The sequence below is a fragment of the Pholcus phalangioides genome, unplaced genomic scaffold (genome assembly GCF_987345545.1).
Source record: "Pholcus phalangioides strain wild (caught in Gottingen) unplaced genomic scaffold, Ppha-v1.0 ptg000024l_1, whole genome shotgun sequence".
NCBI classification, from domain to species: domain Eukaryota; kingdom Metazoa; phylum Arthropoda; class Arachnida; order Araneae; family Pholcidae; genus Pholcus; species Pholcus phalangioides.
In genome coordinates this window covers 4,395,478-4,415,776 of record NW_028301616.1, presented here as the reverse complement: position 1 = coordinate 4,415,776, position 20,299 = coordinate 4,395,478, and the positions used below count along the sequence as shown (strand labels likewise).

Sequence of the window (20,299 nt, the reverse complement as noted above, 5' to 3'; positions counted from 1 at the left end):
AAAATTATGTTTGAGGTCACTGGGACATGGGTTGAGCATATATAGTCCAAATAAATAAATTGCAACTAATAAATCCTATAAAATAAGAATTTAATAAAAATTTAAATAGAGCTCATGTACACACAATACTTCCTTTGAATAAAAACAGCAGCATAAAATCATTTATTATCTAAATTGCACTTTTGAAGAGATTTCTTCCTATGGGTCTGGAAGTATCTGTCACGGAATGATAATGCAGTCTCAGGTACGATTGCTTTCTCATCATCCGCCTGTGATGAAAGATCAAACACTTTGAGATATTGCTTGCACGTCATTAAAATAGTATTTGACTACGTTTATGAGCTACACAGCATACCATAGTTTATATGTACATATTACTTCTACGACATATTAATCTTCTATGAGGGATGAAAAGGGAAAAACAACTTACATTTTCTTTGATCTTCTCCATTGTGATGAGGTACCTTGATGAATGATTGGTGAGAGGCTGTTCACAATAACCAATGAAAGATAAACACGGATGTGTAGGCAGTTCAGTTTGATCAAAACTATCAAAGAAAAACCAAAGGTACTCAATACTATGAAGACGGTTACAAAACAAGTAATATAACAATGTAAATGAGTGTCTTACTGATTTTTATTTTCAGATTTATGCTAAGTACAACGTTTTTCCAGTTGATATCAAAATTTTTAAATGGGAAATTACAACTTCTAATCCATAATCTTTTTTCTTTTTTTTCAGAAGAAATCATACAAAAATTCATATAGAAAAAAACCCTTCAAAATACGAGCTTGAAATTTTCATGCACATTGTTAAAATTACTTTCCCAAAAAATTACGTTCAATTCTTTGAACTGAATTTCTTGTTTGAGAGAGCAGGGGTGAATTTATGGCTTCAGCATCTGCGGGCTATTCAAATTTAGCCGCTTCTCTCCCATTACACAATTTGATGTTATTGATAATCAATTACTTGAATTGGTCTCCTGCTTAACCCCCCCCCCCTTCCCACTGTAAAAAATATGCTCCTACACTTGAGACATTTTCACTCTTATTGGTAAAAAGTCTTACTTCAAAGTTATTGATTTATTTTTATTAGTCAAAAATATTTTTTTTTCTTTCAAAAATTTATTGTTTTTTTAAATATTTTCTTCGAGCGACTGTGGAACCCCTGGGAGTTCACACACAGCCCTAAAGGCTCAGAGGAGCACCGGTTGAGAACCACTGCCATAGTCTATAAAACGGGTGACCAACTCAAAGCATGGAAACTGAACACAACACAATAACTTGCATACTAAACATGCTTTCAATACTGTTTCAAGTCAATTCCAAGTGTGTCTAAAAAACCAAAAAAGACTATAATTTCATTCAGCTGGTACGTTTGACTTAAATGGGTTCTCGTTCTCTGAATGTGGATTTTACATGCCCAAACTGATTTTTTTTTACAATATGGTTCAGAAAACACAAAACGTTAGACTACCCTGGTCTATAACACTACCTTCAATCCTGTTCAGGCCAGTTGAGAATTAAAAGAACACAGTAATCCAATGGCTCTCAAACTTTGTGAGCCCCACAGCTCCCTTGCTCAATTCATGGTTCATCTGCGGCTCCCCAGAATAGTTCAGTAGATATTTTCACTTATAAAAAAACCACTTCAAAGCATAAATACGTATACAAATCAATATTTCCAGCTTACTGCAACATCCCTAGGAGCTGTGACGCACACTTTGAGAAACACTGTAGTAATCAATCTTTCCAGCACATGTATATATAAACAAGTTTGCATCTAGAGAAGATTACCCACTTATTATTCTTTAATCACTAGCTGCTTCTGCCAAGACTTTTGATGTTATGACAACTCCTTTTTGTATGCTCAAGAGAAGAATTTTCCACTTTTTCCCAAATTATTACAAATCATAGATTGACAAATCAAAAGCATACTAAGTTCAGCATCTATTTGTAATGACTGCAGTTAAAATATATAATTACAAATTATGTATAAATATTAATATTAATTAATATTAATATTAATATTAATAAAATATTAATTTACCTGCAAATAGAGTCACAGATATAATTTTCTGTATGTGAAAGAAAATAATTTCCTCTCTCTTTTCATTTTATAACAAATTATTGATAAGCACTTCAGCAGTTTGGGAAACATTGTATGTAAACATTATTATGTTTAATTGGGAGGAGCTTATGAGTTGCATGACAATTACAATAATCAAATGATTCAATCACATGGAAACAAATAGTCTTTTGCATGCAATGGGGGAATTAAAAAAAATTCACAACCATAAAAGAGGGGTGACCATAGAAAAGGAGGGGTCCTATTGAAGCCTTTGAAATAATTCATTTTGAAATAAACACAGTTTTAGTAACATAAGTTAGAGATTGTGTTGTACTGCAGTACTTTTGTTCACGGTATGATAAAACACCATCGTTTAAATCAATGTTTCCCAAAGTGGGCAATATCATTCCCCTGGTGGATGCTGGAATGGTCCAGGGGGGGGGGGCGATAGAACCTACGGATTTAACATAGGATCTCATGGGTTCAATTAAGTTGGGGGGGGGGGGCGATGAGAGAGAAAAATAGAAAAATTTTCCAAAGAAGGAGACGATGGAACAAAAATTTGGGAAAACCTATGGTTTAAATTAAATTTCATTTCGTACGTTTATTTCAACATTTAAAGAAATAAAAAAAAAAATTAGTCATCATTCTGCAGTAAAAAACAAATTTTTAACCACAATGAAAATGAGAACATACAAAACTGTTCATGAAAATTTGGTAAAATCCCTCAAAATCAGAAAAAAAAGTTATTGAATAGGCTGTGGGTTTCAATGAGCAGCAAAAGCAAAGAAATCAACTCTTGCAGCTGTATAAGCTGTAGTTTCATTACGAAAAATTTATATGAGGAATATTTGTGTATGAAAAAAAATGTGTCTGTTTAGGGGGTTCTAACCTAATGGAATAAATGATGAAAATAATGTCTGTGACCGTAACTGAGCAGAATAATTAAGCAGTGGTTCAAAAGGCATTATTTAAATAGGGGGTTTCTCAGGAAATTATATGACTATAAAAGGGTGACCATTAAGGCAGGTTTTACTGTTCTGCAAAGTGGTTGGTAAAACTTACTCTTCTTTGAATGATGGCATCCAAAATACTAGACGACCATTTAGTTTCAGATAACGAGAGCTGAAATTCAGAAGATCCTTGATGATGTTATGCAGGGTATACGTAACTTTTGATGGTATGTGATTTGCAACTCTGAAAAGAAAAAAAAATTGAAGTAAACCTCAATGACATGCAGCAGAAAATAAGTTGCCATACATACTCATTTGTCATGGATGATTAAACGTGAAAAATACACAAACATAAAGAAATTATGACTGAAACTAAAGATTGCCTTCCATAAAAAACCTGAGAACCATTTTACATATAATTACTACCTCTCTTTATTATTTTATAATGAATCATCAACTTTTTAAGCATCAAATGAAAAGTCTATTGTAGTAACCTACGTAGTGCAGAAAAAGCTAGTTAACAAAATAAGACCAAACAGACCTGTAACTAGGCTGGGGTCACAAGGATCCCACAAAAAACGTACATTTATTTTGCATATTTCAAATTAAGAGAAGAATGGGGGATGAAACAAACTCCTGCTTTTTCTGAGCTTAACCTTTTCAAGGGCTTTTTCCCCATGAAAAAGTCTGCCCTGAAATCCTGATAAGACATGTTTCGGCCTTGAGAACAAAATGCACAAATTGGAGTCTTACCTTTAAAAAGTAAAATCAAGAAAACTTACAAATCTTCTGGTATTTTATAGTCTTTCTCAGTTCCTATCCTTTCAGTTGGCTCTCGTATACCATATGGCGCTGAAAGAAAAAAAATCACAGGAATGTTGTGGCCAAGAAATTATGTATTCAATAAAAACCTTATGCAGTTAATTCATGACAAGTTTAACTCTGATAACTTGAGTATATCTGCTTAAGTTGAAGTTTCTTCCACTCTACTCCAGAACCTTCCTTAGTATTTTAATGTTAAAATTTTTCCTTAACACTTGCTTCTTCCCTCCTCCTCCCTTTCCTTCTCTAGTTCTAGATAAACTGTCCCATGACAATTGACTTGGTCATATCAATATTGCCTTTCAGCTTAGTTGAGATGAAATGCAGTGTTCAAACTTCAGAACAAATCTTGATTGTGCATAGACCGTTTTCAAAAATGTTGAAGTGAAAGTTGAAACTTTTGTACTTGAAATACAGTGAAAACTTGTTACAATGATACTTGATGTAATGCTTATGCAATTCCTCTACAACAATATATTTTTTTCAAATCTTGTTTGGAATTGCCTATAGCCTGATGCTATACTTCTCTCGATACAAGAATATCCTTTACTGCGATAAACCTGTCTATAACAATATTTTTTGATAAATTTCAAAACCACTACAGCAATATTATTTATATTTCACTCAAAAAACCTTTGATATATCTGTAAATTCCTCATAAATATTTGTTCTTTCGAGGGTGTTTAATAACAATAATATTGATATTGCTACCTCTCAATATAAGGATAACCCCTGTACACTGATATCTTTTCTTGGTCTGCCGAGTATCATTATATCAAGGTTTCACTGCAAAAGGTACAAATTATTATTGAAATTTGAATAAAGTCAAATCCATCAGAAAAATTTGTTGTTTAAAAAGCAAAGCATCCCTTCGAATATTGCATCAAAGATAAAAAAACAAAACAACTACATCATTCGTGCAAGACTTTCTTCAAACATGAATGAAATGAGAGGAAATAAAAAAAATCACTACATTTTTTGTTTATAGAAAACACAATTTTGCTTTCTCTTTATAAGTTTAATTTATACACACAAATATTGTATATACACCTATATTCATAATGTGTACATCCATGTGTTTAAATAGTTTCTTTTTTTAATGTCAACTGATTTGGTCACGTCAATATTGCCTTTCAGCTTAGTTGAGATTAAATGCAATGCTCAAACGGCAGAACAAATCTTGATTGTGCATAGATCTTTTTTTAAAAATGTTGAAGTGAAAATTGAAACATTTCATTTGAAATATAGGGAAAACTCACTACAATGAAGTTATTCATTAATTACTACAATTCTTATTCAATAATTAAGCATTAGACTAATTTGTCATTACCAATTTCTTCATGTCCTGCAGTTTGATATTTTTTATTAACACGATATTCCTAAATAACACTGTTTATTTTTGAATATCTTTTTTCACTTCTCTGAAATAGGAATTTTTAACAAGTCAAACTAATGATTTTGAAGTTTTTTGGCTAACTGCTGCACATTCGAGGTAGCAAGATTTAACTGTATACATAGCATACAGAGTAGTAAATGAATCAAACTTACGATCAGTTATTATTGCATCGAATAAGGACGGACTCCTCCACACTGGAATCGACGCATCTGCAACTAAAACATCAAGATAGTGCGAATCCATGGAATATTGCTTGAAGTTAGCCAAAACGTTCTCATCTGGCTGTCTCTTCTTCTCATTGCACCTTGTTGGCTTTGCTGAGTGTATTGGAAAAGAAAGTTGATACGCAAATGCAAGTTTTCTTGTTAGAACATTCAGGTGATTAAACTTTTACACCAAAATTCACATATGAAGATAAAAAAAACAAAACATTATTGTATATTATGGTATTTAGGAAAACAAAAGGGTAAAGGTTGTGACTTTGACACAGCCGTGAATATGTCTCTTAAATCTCATATGAAGACCTAATATAAATAGGGTATTGTGACATCTACCTACATTTTGTACACACCTTCTGAGATATAGAGTAAATTAATTTTGTTACAAAAGTGTACACCACTTGGAACCCAAACCAGAGAGAGAAGATCTATCAACATCAGAGAAATATTGATAAAAATTTGTCTCAGTAAGATTTATTTCTTGGAACCATTGGCACGTAACTGCATTTCACACTTCCTGAGATATAGCATAAAACAATTTCACCACGGAAATGTACCAGGCATCTGGTACTCAAACCAGAAGACATCAACATCAGCAAGATACTGTTGTGTTTAATTAGATCTGCTCATACACATCAAAAAGTTTTGTGTGTGTTTCATACACTTTCTGAGATATAAGCATTTAAAATATTTTTGTTTTGCGTTTCGCTATGCCAAAATTTCACACCCAGTTTAGTCTAAAAGATGATTTAAAAGATGTATTCACGTTAAGGACACCAGTATCGATTGGTAAGGGACAATGCGAGGTTATGGTGTCACAGGGAATTTTTCTGTAATTGGGTTGTTAATAAATGCAATAGCTTACCTCTGGAGGTAGTAAATTTTAACACAATTGACATGTTTAAAAAGAAATACGATAAACATGTTGGGGTAAATCGAGAAGCTATCCATACTTAGAACAAGATAACCATAATATTTTTTATGGACATTGTATCATGTGTATATATTGTTTATAATTTTTGTGATTGTGTTTTTAATTGGGTTGCTGCATTTTTGAAATATATGACATCCATATTTGTTATGGGCATCTTTTTCTGAGCCACCTCGTTAGGCATTTTGCCTGTTGTGGCATTGTATTTGTATAAGTAAAAACCCTATGCATGAGAAGTGTCCCAGAATTAATATAAGATTTGAATTGCATGTTATTTTTTCTGACGGATGTGCAGGGCCAAGGTAGGTGACTGTATGTGATATGGGGGGGGGGGGGGGGGGTCCTACCCAAAAATAACCAGAATCTCCTTATGGTAAGCAGAGTATCCTTAGTATGCATACGTAAGTATAAAGCCACTCCTCTTGAGTCAATGCGCCAAGCATCCTAACTTGGGAAGGTTTCGCTCAAGAGCTAATTTTCTCAATGTGAGAGGGGGGTAGTAAGAATTATTTTCCTCAAGTTTAGACTGTTAACCAGGCATTCTACTTGGAGGTGTTCAGAAGATTGCCCACAGAAAAGTCCTGATTTGTGAGAGGTGGAAGACTAGTTTTTCCCATCAGGATATTGCTCTGTTTCACACAACCCTAACAGTGGGTCTATTTTTAACAAGAAACAGTATTATTCCCATGCCCCAAATGATCAATTCTTCAGATTAAGCTCTGTGTGAATATTTTTTTATTCTCACAAATGAAGAAGGGCCTGAAAGGCATTGCCCTTTTGCCAACATGGATGAGGTGAAAACAAAAACAATGGAAGGGCATGTCTGACATCACTACAGATGAATTAAAAAAAACTGTTTTGAACATTAGAAGAAAAGACTGGATAAGTGTATTAGCTCTAACTCTGAACGGAATTGAAGAATTTTTGTAAAAAAATTTAACAAAACAAATTGTAAAAAAAAGAAATTGTGGTTACTTTTGGGTACACTCCTGTATACATATCACAGTTAGTCAAGATGCAGTGATATATGAGGTAGGAGCATGTCACACTGCCATCTACTGTGACACTATATATATATATATATATATGATCAAATGACATAATAGAGCATACTTAATGTAGTGATTTTGTGCACTGACATGCAAAGATGTACAGAAAGTGGTTTTGCTGACAAGTCATTTATCAAATGAAATTTGTACCTTCTACTATATTCAATAACAAGAAAATTTGTGAATAATTATCATTTCAAAGCGTATTTCATATGAACACAAAGATTCTTTCAAAAGACATTATAACAATGACTAACCTTTGCCGTGTAACATGAGGTAGTCGATATCAGTGCCAAGAACATATCCACCGAAATGACCAGCTGCAATCAATATGCTACCTGCATTAAAATCACTACAGATTATAAATATATTTTTAATAATTTTTACATAAAATATAAAAACTCTGAAATAAAAATTGATGAAATAAATGAAAAAGGAAAATGCAGATCCAATTAGAAGCATTACTTCATATCTTGACTACAGGATTCCTGAAAGTAAATGATTAACATGAAAAACTTGTACTTTTGAAATTGCACACTATGAAGAAAAATTTCTCCCATAAAATAATGAATGGCCGATCAATTTGTTTCCACATCCCTACAACAACCTTATTTATAATTTGTTTCCATATTTCTATAAAATGTTATTTCTCATACAACAATCAATTAGCATGGCACTGCAGTACATTGTATGTAGAGCAAAAGCAATTTTACTCACAAAGACAAATACGATACACAGTATTGTCTAACAGATAGCTCTTTTAGTTGCAGAGCCCTTTTTTAGTCTATAATTTTTATGGTGGAGCTCAGTAGGCCTCTTTTTCTTATTTATCACATTTACTAATTTATCTTATCGCCCATGGAACCCCCGGAAAGTGCACAGAGAGCAGGTTGAGAGCCCCTGGTCTAATACTACTACTGACTTTAACTAGTTTAAAAGTGTTTGAGCTTTTTCATGTATGACTTTTTTCATTTGAATTAATTTAGTAGTTTTAGCAAATATTTTCTGCTTCTAACTTAGATTACCTAGCAAGTAAAGCTTGGTAACATGTGGATATCAGCCTTTCATAGGTATGAGTAGGTTTTTCTCAATGGGGAAATTTCATTAATTTTTTTTCTTCTGAAGGGTTTTTCCCTGCACAAAAACCACTAAAATTTTGGCTTGGGAATGGGGCTCCCTTGCATATGCCAGTTTGCACTTTTATTGCTGAAAAAATAAATATTCTCTCACCTGAGCCAACAAATGGATCTAACACTAGATCTCCGCTTTGCACTTGAGCCAGATTTGCCATCACCAGTGATAATAGTGGATCCATACTGGTGTTGCCAATGAACTTGCGAGTCTTTAAGGTGATTTTATGACTGACGTGTCTTTGGCCATCAGCAATCTTCAAGAAGAAACAAAATCAAATGTATCACCACAGTTAAACTTTCCTTTCAAGTGAAATCTTTCATATTTTTAAACTTGATTTTATCAGACTAACTGCCCATTCATCGACAGAGTTTAAAGTACACAGGTGAAAGAATTTAAAATTGACACAAATCTGTTAAATTCATGATTTTAACCAATCCGTGTCAATCTCTAATCCTTTAACCTGCAACTGTAGTTTAAACTCTATGAATATGGCTGTTATAAAGCAAAAGAGAGGGGAGAAGGGACAGTGAGCAACAGAAAATCTACACAAAAAATAGTCTAATCATAACAGTATTCAAACTTTTCGGGCTGTTATGCTATGTATGAAGTTTTTTATCAGCAGGCATTTCATGCACTGTTTTGGACATAATAGTTGAAATAACTGCAAGCAGGAAGGCGAAACAACCTCCTCGGAAGACTGAGATCCTGGTGCTTTGGCTGGAGATGCAGAGGAATCTGTATCCTTGTTGTGACGTGGAACAAGTGACATATTGATACTGGTGTGACTTGACAGCTTCTGACTGGGTGGGGATTGGAGGTTTCAAATTTGAATGAAAGATCAAAATTTGAGAGCGTTTATATATATACTTTTAACCATGTTGATATTGGTTTTCTGTATTGCTGTGTGGCTTCCATGATTTACTGTTCTACTCAAATGTAGTCCTTCCTTCCTGTCAGAATTTCCTTTACGTTTATTAATCCCTATTGCTTCGCGGTTCAGCTGGGAGTAGAAATGTATTTCAGAAGAGAGGGTATCAATGTCATGGAAGTGGATGTCATGGTCTCTAAGGAAGGAATGTTCAGTGGCAGCAGATATTTTTGTTTATCCCAGGTGACAATGGCACTAATGTTCAAAGATGTGAGTTTTTATATAGCACAAAGTGGTGCAGATGTAGACAGATCCATATGAACAAGGAATCCTGTAAACTGCACTGATGAGAATGGGTCTCGAGGATTTTTAACTGATCAAAGAAGGGTGCATATTATTTGAGTGGTTTTGAAGATGGTGGAGACATTGTTTCCAAAGAATGAAACAGATTCAGTCAGTGACATTTTTCATGTACGTACAATAAGCTACTACTGCTAAACCAGACATGCACCTCATCCATATTCTTCTGCCGAACTTCTAACGAATTGGTACATGTTGGAAAGTGTGTTTGTATATGTGTGTTGTGAGGCTAGCATGAAGTTTTTTTCCATGTAATGCTTATTATAGTGCTGCCATCTATTTTTTGAACCATGAGTGAAGTGTAATGATTGAACCAGCTTGTCTAGAACATCCTGGGATTTTGCATTGGATCTCCTGAGGTGGATAGCTCTCCTGATCGTCCCAAATAATCTGATCTCTTCCAAATAACTGCTAATAATAAGCCTCAAACACGACATAAAAGCCCAAAAAGTTTGAATACTCTTATAAAATCCAGACAAGAAAGCCTGCCTTCTCTTTTAAGGAATCTCTACAGGGAAGAAACTCTAATCATACATACAATAGACTAAATTTTCTTCACAATTGTTTCAGATATGATTCGATTATATTAAGTACTAACCCACCGGCCAAAGAAGAGCCTGTATGGGTTCTCTGGCACATTGTTCCGGTCGGTCCCATAATATTCCATCAAGATGAAGATGTGGTCTGGATTTCTTAACTTAACTGGTCCCTCAAAATTCAGAAAAACTAGTTCCTAGAAACAGAGGAAAATAAAAGTTATTCTTTACATGTTGATCGAGCAAAAACTCTTACATAAACACAAACCCAGAGAATTTTATATTTTTATGCATCAAATCTCTATACTCACGTTCTTAAAATATCACTGCTTACAATAAGTGAATCAATGGAGAGTGCACGTGTGTGCATGCAGGAATTGTACATGATTTTTGATCAATCACAAAATTTGGCCAATTTTTGCTAAGCTTAAATTTAAAGTGGAGTTTTATTTAATTATGGATTTTAATTATTTAATTGGAGATTAAAATCATCAGTGGGGTTAATGCCAAAAGCAATGACAAATGATAAACTCCATCGTACCCTCAGCAAATCTTCGGCATCAACTCACATTAAATTCATACAGATATGATGATTAGAATGAACGTGAAAAAATCCAATCCTTGCAAATTCAAAGATTCTTTTGCAGCTACAAATGAAAAACCTTACATCAATCTTTTCAACTTTGCTGCTGGTTGGTATCTTCTTGCCAAACCCCTCCACATCAATTTTGAAAGATGATTCAGGATGACAAAATGGACCCTGAAATAAAAAAAATGGGGGGGAAATAGATAAATATAACATACACACACACACATTAGCATGAAGAATAGGGCGATAGAGAATTAATCCTAATAAAGAATAACAAAATTTAAAATGTTTAACATAAAAAAGTGTCAATTACTGCTATTCAATTCTTCTATAATTACTCTTTATATACAAATTATATAACTATTTAAGTAGACACAGCTTATTATAAACACGAGTAACGCTAATTTTGGTGTTTTTATTGTTTTTGCCAAGTAACAGACCAACATCACAACATGAGAAAAAATTTGTTTATAGTTGTCAGGACTTAAGTATATGTCATTAATTTCTTTTTATTATTTTTTAGAATTATTTTTGCGTACTTTCAAGTTTAGGTTGAAGCAGACTCATTTTTTTTCCCTATAATATATTGTTATCCTTCTGCAAGACTATGTAAGAGGTCAGAAAGCACCCTTATTGACAATTCAAATTGAGCCATAAGTCTGTTGTCTAAACAGGCAAAGGGCCATTGCACAACTGGATTTTTTGTTTGATATAGTTATCAATTGATTATTATAAGAAACCCAGAGTCCCAATGTGTGCACGGTGTGAAAAATGTCGAATCATGCAACAAGATACCATTAAAAATGTTTAGTTTAACAAAGGAATTTTAAAAAATGAATAAAAACCAAGTATCTTACAATGAAATGTTGAGGCACTTCCTTCAAACTACTATGGAAAGATTTACGATTGAAGCCATGAGCCCACAACTCATAGGCAGACCTAAAATTTAGAAACATTATTTGGTGAGAATTATGATATCTGCATAGACAAAAATGTATGAAGTGTTGGCTGAAAATACTATATAACAAATACCCTAGATAACAATAATCACTAATACAATGATGCTAATCTCTGGTCCTGATACACTTTTCAAAGTGTTACTATATTCCATCTACGACAATAACTCCTTTATAATGATGTATTTCTCCAGTCCCTTGAGTATTGTTATTTAGGCAAAATGATATCATTATACAGTTTCACTGTATTATAATGAAGGTATGAGAATGACTGACTTTCTACTTATCAATTGATTGATTTCTACGAAGAAAAGTTTCTTATTTAAAAAAAAATTCACATTTCAACAAGACATCATAATTGCCATGAAAAAATTATATATCACTAAATAATGAAAGAAAAATTAATAAGAGCAATTCCATTCATAAGGTTGAAAGATTTTCAAATCCCAAAATATGTATACCCCTAAAGCAGAACGTCTTGCATTGTTCTGCAAACGAGCCCTCGGCTGACTGGAAATGTTCTGCAGTTCCTATAACAGGGTTTTCTACATTTTTCTTAAAATTCTTCCAGATTGTTCTGTGACGTACATTGCAGATTTCGGCATATTCAGCTTTAGGGATGTATGCACACACAGAACTGGTCATATTTCATTGACACTAAAGAGTGACATTCACCAATTACTGCAAATTTGAACCCATCATTATTATCAATCAATAAGTCACCAAATCGTGACAAAAAGAAAACAGTACACATGGTCAATATATACTGTACATATATACTCGATTGTAAACCAAGGTTTTTTTTGTTGTTGAAAAATTTGTTCCTGAATTTGAGGGGGGGGGGGGAGGGTGTCAGCTTATAAATGGCTGTTTTTGAGAAAATATCAACCCCCCTTACCAAATCATGTAGCTACATGGCCTCACTATGGCTAGCTTAAAGATCTGCAACGTCATTGGAATAATTACATGGCATCACTAATTAGTAGAGTGGTTTTTGTAGCTATGTTCAAACCCCACAGAACCAATGATATTAATGCCAAAGCAAAAAAAATAATAAAAACGCCATTGGCTTTCATACCCGGGGGGACTCAAATCAATTTTACAGACTTTGATTAAAAAGGTTGATGTGTGAGCATGAACAAGCCTTTCAAACATTATTCGAGAAATTTATGGACTGAATGGTGCTTAGTTCCAAAGATAAAGAAACAACAAAAAGTGGTGCCTCAACAAAACTTGACATTGCCCTAGTGTGCCAGAAGGTTCAGGAGAAAATTCAGGAATTGTTATATCAGTAACATAATGGACAAAACTGGCGACAACATAAAAATATGTGAATTTTTCCCCCTCTAAAATGTGCTGATTTTTAGGGGTCGGCTAATACATGAATATATAGGTAGGTGCCAATAAATGGAATGAAATATAGTAGAATGAAAGTTGTGAAACAGTGAAAAGTTGCCAAAAGGGGAATCTTCTGTTTCCCACTTATTCCCCCAGACCATGGCTTCCTATTATACTATGTGGTGAAAGTACAAGGTTTGTTTAAACCAATGAAAGGAATACATGATTTAGTGCACGTGCTGAACATTAGTAAATGGTTCTAGTGCATGTGCCTGAATGTTTTCCTGCCAGCAGAAGCAGTCAGTCGCTGGTATATTGCTGTTGAATGAGGAAGTATAAGTGAGCACCATTGCATTTTAATTAATTTTTTTTTTTGACAAATGGCAGGAAAAACTTGAACAATGTTACTGCATTAAATTTTGAGTGACGCTAGGTGATTCCTGACAGGAAACAATTCACAAGATTCACATCAGATCTTCTGGAATGAAGAAATGGGCATCACACAGATAAAGGAGTAGTAATACAACCGCTTTAAAAGATGGTCCCACATCAATGGATGATCCCACAAAAAATTATGGTGGATAATTTCATAACAGACCTAATATCAGACTATAGTTCAGATTTTATAGTTTTGCATTATTTTAGAACTTGCAGTTCACCAATGATAGGTGGAGGGGATATTTTTATTCTTCCCTAAACTTCCAAACTAAAGGCTAACTTCCATGCCCATTGTTATTTTTATTTTATCCGAAATTGCTAAGCAGCTGAAGGGTTGAACAAGCTTCGAGTTAAGAAAATTAACATTTAGGGGCCGTTCAAGTATTACGTCATCATCGATGGGGGGGGGGTCCGATTTGCTGACTTTCGATGAAAAGGGGGGGGAAGGGGGGTTTGGATAATGCTTACATCATCAACCACCCTTTATGAAAATATGAGTTAGGATTCAGAGGGGAAGAGATGATGAAGAAATTTTGCTGACAAGGGGGGGGGGGGGGAGGGGTCAAAAATGGCTAAAAATTTGCTTATGTAATACTTGAATAGCCCCTTACTGAAAAAATTCAAACTTTGTGATATTAGATGTACATAAATTTGGTGAAGGAAAAAATTGATTCATTACATGTGAAGTTCAAATAATGATCCCACATCAATAGAGTGAAGCACTCTAGAAAAACCACACATGCACCTTGACCACATTCCTCTGTAGAATTTCTAACTATTGGTGCCGCTGTGGTGGTCGAGTGGTTATAGTGATGGACTCGCGATGCGAGGATCCGGGTTCGAACCCCACAGTGGTGGTCGGCTGAAGTTGGTTTTCTGTGGTTCCCAACTTCAAGGCGCATATGCGAGCCGATCTCCCCGTTAAAAAGTCTCGCCACAGAGAGCAACAGTCCTACAACAATAAATCCTCCAATCATAACACTTCACTCATAGTTAGAAAAACGGTGGCAGATGGCAGCACTACACATAACAAGCATTACAGAGAAACAACAAAACTTCACGTTAGGTTTCCCTACACGTACACGCACATTCCCGCATGTACCGATTTGTTGGGGGGTTCCGCGGGGGGGGGGGCTGTGGACGGGGTGCATGTGTGGTGTAGTAGTAGGTAGGGCCTCCAAAAAATAGCTCGGAGATCCATGATGTTCTTAAGTCAGCCACCTCGTTGGGCAATTTGCCTGTTGTGTGCGTTGTATTTGTATTTGTACATGTTGGAATGTGCGTGTACGTATTGTGAACCTGAAGTGAAGTTTGTTTCTGTGTAGTGCAGACATCTGCTATCAGTTTTTCTTTTTTTAGGAAGCTTATTCTGGTAGGCCCCTCAACACCCAGATATGAGATCATCCCTCCTAAAACAATGTTTTGCATTGCTTTGTGACAAGCCCTCGGTTGACTGGAAATGTTCTGCGGCAAAAATCAACCCCCCCCCCCCCCACTGTTGTGCAGTCGCGTGAGCATAAAAATCCCCATACATGTAATAGTGTTTTTTTTGCACTTTTTCTTAAAATTCTTTTAAACTGTTCTGCAGTAGCAGTAGTAATTGTTATTAAAATCTGAGACGTACATTGCAGATTTCGGCACATTCTACTTCGGAGGAATTTGTCACTGACCAAGAGAAATCATCAAATCATGATCACTGAACTTGCAGACGAGGCGAGCATTATAGTTTGATCCATTTATTCCATTTTGACTGACAATTTGGGATTCAGGAGATGCAATTATGAAAATCATGCTGACAGTTTTCTTCGACTCACGAGTATGCACCCACCACAAGGAGTACTACCCCAAGAGGTTCTACATTGCAATTGGCAGCTCCATCACGATTAGTGGTTGCATTGTTCAAGTTTTTGTTGACATTTTGACAAAAATGAAAATGTGATGCCACTCACTTCTTCCTCATTCATTGGTAGTTTGCCTGCAACTTCTGCAGGTAGGAGAAAATTCAAGCATACACACTAGGATTGTCTACACACATACACCAAAACATGCCTGTCAGGCTTCATTGGTTCGTGTAAAAAAAATTATGGTCCGATACTTTTATAACAGACCTCATATCAGACTATCGTTCAGATTTTTTAGTTTTGCATTATTTTAGAACTTGCAGATCCCCAATGATAGGTGGAGGGGATATTTTTATTCTTCCCTAAACTTGAAATATTATTGAAGACTTTGCTCAGACAAAAAAGCCAACTTTTATGCCCATTATTATTATTATTTTATCTGAAATTGCTAGGCAGCTGAAAAATTGAACAACTTCAAGTTAAGAAATTTAACATTTACTGAAAAAATTCAAACTTTGTGATATTGGATGTACATAAATTTTGTGAAGGAAAAAATTGAATCATTATATGCGAAGTTTAAAAGCATGTGTTTAAATTTACTATTTATATTAGTAATGTTCAATTTAATATGTATGTTTACCTGATTAACACGGTGCGTGACATAATCCTTTCAATATCTACAGCTGAATTCAGGTTTATCATGAGGTAGGGCTGAAAATAAAATATATACACAGTATCGTTAATTATAAAGACCAAAATGTTAGGGACAAAAAAGACATCAACTAAAAATCAGTGAAAATGTTTCGTCAGCAGATTGTCACATGTTGCTGTAATATTATAAGTGGTTAGTGCAGTAGTGAAACACAGTAAAATCTCGATTATCCAACGCAGGTGAAATAGCCTACATCAGAAAAATCAAAATTTCTGGATAATAGAATATGCATCCACCTAAAGACAACACAGTATCATCAAAACTAATTACAGTATACACCACTTTATGTGATCACATAAAGACTCTGGGTTTCTGATAACAATAACTATACTTGAAAAAAATGTGATTCGCTGCGAAAAAAAGTGTGGTTGTAAGCGTGATGACCATATGTCTTCTTTGGTCGAATGGAATATGGAAATGGGACAACTCAGTTTTAAGCATAAAAGTGTGCAAAAGTGCTTTGCATAAAAGTTTCCAGATATTGAATCATGCCGTTTCCCCCACCTAACTATTGTCTAAAACAGGAGATTTCTGATTCAGAGATTGTGAGGAGTTAGAATGGAGCATATCATTAATTACGATACTTTTTATAATGTATGATATGCTCTATAGATCCGTATGAAAGTGTTCTGGTAGAGGAACTGCGAATGTGGTTAATTGAAAGAAGCTGACAATAAACTGACCAAAATGACTTTTTTTTAACTTCACACATTCCTTCACTATTGGAAAGCTATTGCAAAAGCAGCATTACACACATGTACATGGAATCATAGTGGTCATTACCTTTCAATCAGGACAGTGTGAACTCTGTAGCGAAATTTTTGTCAATAAGGAAGCCTTTTGAACTACGTAAACTGCAGGTTGATAATGATAGCTTATAGGGACGAAATGAGTCCGGTTCAAAGTTGGATTGAAAATAAGTGAAAATAAAAAAAAAAACTTTCGATGGAAAAAAACTGATAACATAAACCAAATTCCAGATGACTATAAATGAATTTTTTCCCATGCTATGAAATATATGACATCCATATTTTTATGGGCATCTTTTTCGCTGCCACCTCGTTGGGCATTTTGCCTGTTGTGGCGTTGTATTTGTATTGGTTAGTTTCATTACATTGCGATAGTGGTGACAACACCCAAATGATAATATTACTCATGATTCTAATGTTACTGACTTGATTTCCTTCTGTCGTCAAACAACCACTTATACATATAAATCTCACCCAGTGGTTCTCAAATATTTTTTCCCATGGCTCTCATTTCTCAGTCAACATTCATCTGCAGCTCTCACAAATAATCCAATATAAAACCAATTCAAACCCCTGAACTGGCACAGATCAATGTCAACCGCTTGCAGCTACGCTCCTGACATAGGTTGGCGATGTCCTAGGAGCCACAACGTATAGCCCAGTTCGAATGCATAGTTCGAATGCATAGTTCGAATGCAGTTCTGGTGCGAGAAGATGACAATAATGACTATCATTTATTGACTTACCCATCAGGGTTTAAGCTCTACAGGTGCATTTTTCGTAAAATGTGAAAGAAAATCTGAGAATACGAAAAAAGAAGTAGCCACTTTCACATCACGTTTTTGAAAATAAATTTTTTATCTCGCTTAAACCCAGTTACACATATTCCAATACATTTGTGTTGCGGTATAGGAAACTGCATTTCTTATTTTTAATTTCTACATCGAGTTGTTATGAACCACCAGAACAAAATAAAAGCGAAATCACATCTAGGCCTGTGGTTGTAGTTGCAGAAATTTTACTAGGTTTTTGTCTTTTCTGCCTCTTTTGAATATTTGCATGCGGATATGTTAGCGATTGAATGAAACATTGTTGCACTTTGTGTCATTTCGCTTTCATTGCGCAGCGCTGCTGCTGCGCATCATTCTACTTGGTGCTCACAATTGCATTTTAGCACCATTGTTTTTACAGTGACAAACTGCTTCTGATGGGCAGAGGCTACGCAACGACCTCAAACCCCACTGAATTTATTTTATTGGTAAATTTCATTTTGTATTTTGTTTATCATTTTCTTAACAACTGATTAGTACCAGAGTAAACTGCCATTGAATTCCATGGTTTTTAAACATATGTGGATGCCGGCTGTATTACTACTGCAAAAGAGAAAGGATGATAAAAAAAATGAAAAAAAAAACAAGTGTACAGCAGGAAAAAAAACTTTTTAGTTTTCCCTATGTTTTGCTTCGGGTTTCACAATGGTGGCAACCCAAGGTCAACATATTTCACGTGAACATGATTCGTCAACATGTTCTCCATGAGAGCCCTTCTGCATGCAATTCTTGGCACCCCCAGAAGGGAAACTAAACTTTGTTTTCACCATGAACGCTACTGTTGATATGGATCCTACAACCAGAATTGCTCACACTTCTGTTACCATTTCCATCTCCAATTTCTCTACCACTGTCCACCTAGTGTCATTTCTACATCTCATGATTCCTCTAGCACTTTCCAATGGTGTCTACACCACACATTAATGCACATTACTTACGAGTGTCATTCGAGTCACATATTTCATGTGAACATGATTCGTCAATACGTTCTCCATGTGCATGCGATTTTTTTCTTCAACATGGTATTTTTAACACTGTTAAAAAATTCGACGGTACTCACATCGCACAAGGAAGGAGGCTCCAACCATTCAAATTTTATGTTGAACATGCGAGTTATGGCATCAAGCTCCTGCAACACAAGGAATTGATCTTGAATTTATTTCATTTTTGAATACAAATGTAAATTATTGAAAGTATTAAAGCGTGGTTACAAATTACACATAATTTGAGACTTCGTTAGAGAAATAATGAGCGTGTACATCATTCGAAATGAATTCAATTAAATTAAAGAAAAACTTACGAGGATTCTGAAATTTATGAGGTCATGAGCATACCACAACAAGAAGCTCTTCCCGTAATTGATCGCCTTCGACATGTTTGTTTTTCACGCCCGAACTGATGGAAACATTTGTTTTGGATATGCCTTTTATTTACATTGACGACCGGCTTCGTCAGTCGTTGCCATCGCGATTTGGTAAATTCAGTCTTCTTCAAAGAGACTACCGACTTCGCAATGGTGCCCACTTTTGTCGTCTGTGATTGGCACTGAGCTGTGAAGAAGATTTAAGATTTGCTTCCAGCTCGGTGGTGATCGTGGTCTGGTTCTTGTAGAATTTTATCTAGTGGTATTTATAAAACAAAAACATTACAATTTTTATACTAATGTGATGTATGCATTTATACTGAAAGAAACAGTTTGTGTGAAAAATAATTTATGTGTAATTTAGATATAGTAGTGTTGACACTGCCATCTAACGTCATATTATAACACGAAAGATTAGAGTTTCTCAAGTCTTTTCTTTCTTGTAGGTGACAGCACATATTCCAATTTAATGATTGAAATTTTAAACGCGCCAATTTCAAACCAGAAAATTTCACGTAATTTTCATGTAAAAGGGGGGGGGGGAAATAGAACAGCATTTAACTTGAAAAAATAAAAATACTAAAAATAATACACTAAAATAATAATACTAAAAATACACTAAAGCGCTTGCCTCGTGTAAACGAGCCTTAAGGCCCGTTTACACGAGGCAAGCGCTTTAGTTGGTGCAACGTATGTCTTTATCTGCCAATGAACAAAACAGTTTCGAACAACTATTTATTTCTATTATTACAAATTAAAACATTAGTTAAGTCATCAATTCAAGGGCAACCCCTTCACTAGTAGGAAAATCTCAAAGTATACTTATAGTGAAACGACTATGGCAGAAGTGACACTCAGCTAGTCTTCAAGAAACGATGCTCGACCACAGATGTCAGTAGAATCACACAGACTTCGGCGACGAACCCAAGGCGTCGACGAGGTGGCGGAATCGGATCACGGACGTCGACAGAATCACCGATCAAGCAGTAGAAGTCAGATGACGGATATCGTGACGAACCCAGGGCGTAGTAGATGAGGCGATATTATATCACGAACACCGGTAGAACCACACAAGGTATTCAGCGATCAAGTGATGGAGTCCAGTTAACGGATATCTCGACGAACCCAGGGCGTTGACGAAGAGG

The 20,299-nt window shown here is 35.0% G+C and overlaps 1 protein-coding gene across 1 annotated transcript; it reads right to left on the bottom strand.

Annotated features, from left to right (window-relative positions):
- Window positions 1-73: 73 nt before the first annotated feature.
- LOC149068601 (tRNA (guanine(10)-N(2))-methyltransferase TRMT11) lies at window positions 74-19,247 on the bottom strand. Its single transcript, XM_089251126.1, has 13 exons — window positions 19,092-19,247; window positions 18,852-18,920; window positions 16,141-16,211; window positions 11,785-11,866; window positions 11,006-11,098; window positions 10,401-10,535; window positions 8,671-8,827; window positions 7,698-7,778; window positions 5,395-5,559; window positions 3,807-3,876; window positions 3,137-3,268; window positions 431-548; window positions 74-269 (listed from the first exon to the last, which is right to left on the bottom strand). The coding sequence occupies exons 1-13, from the start codon at window positions 19,164-19,166 to the stop codon at window positions 159-161; spliced, it is 1,359 nt and encodes a 452-aa protein (XP_089107252.1). The 5' UTR covers window positions 19,167-19,247; the 3' UTR covers window positions 74-158.
- Between the last annotated feature and the right edge of the window lie 1,052 nt (window positions 19,248-20,299).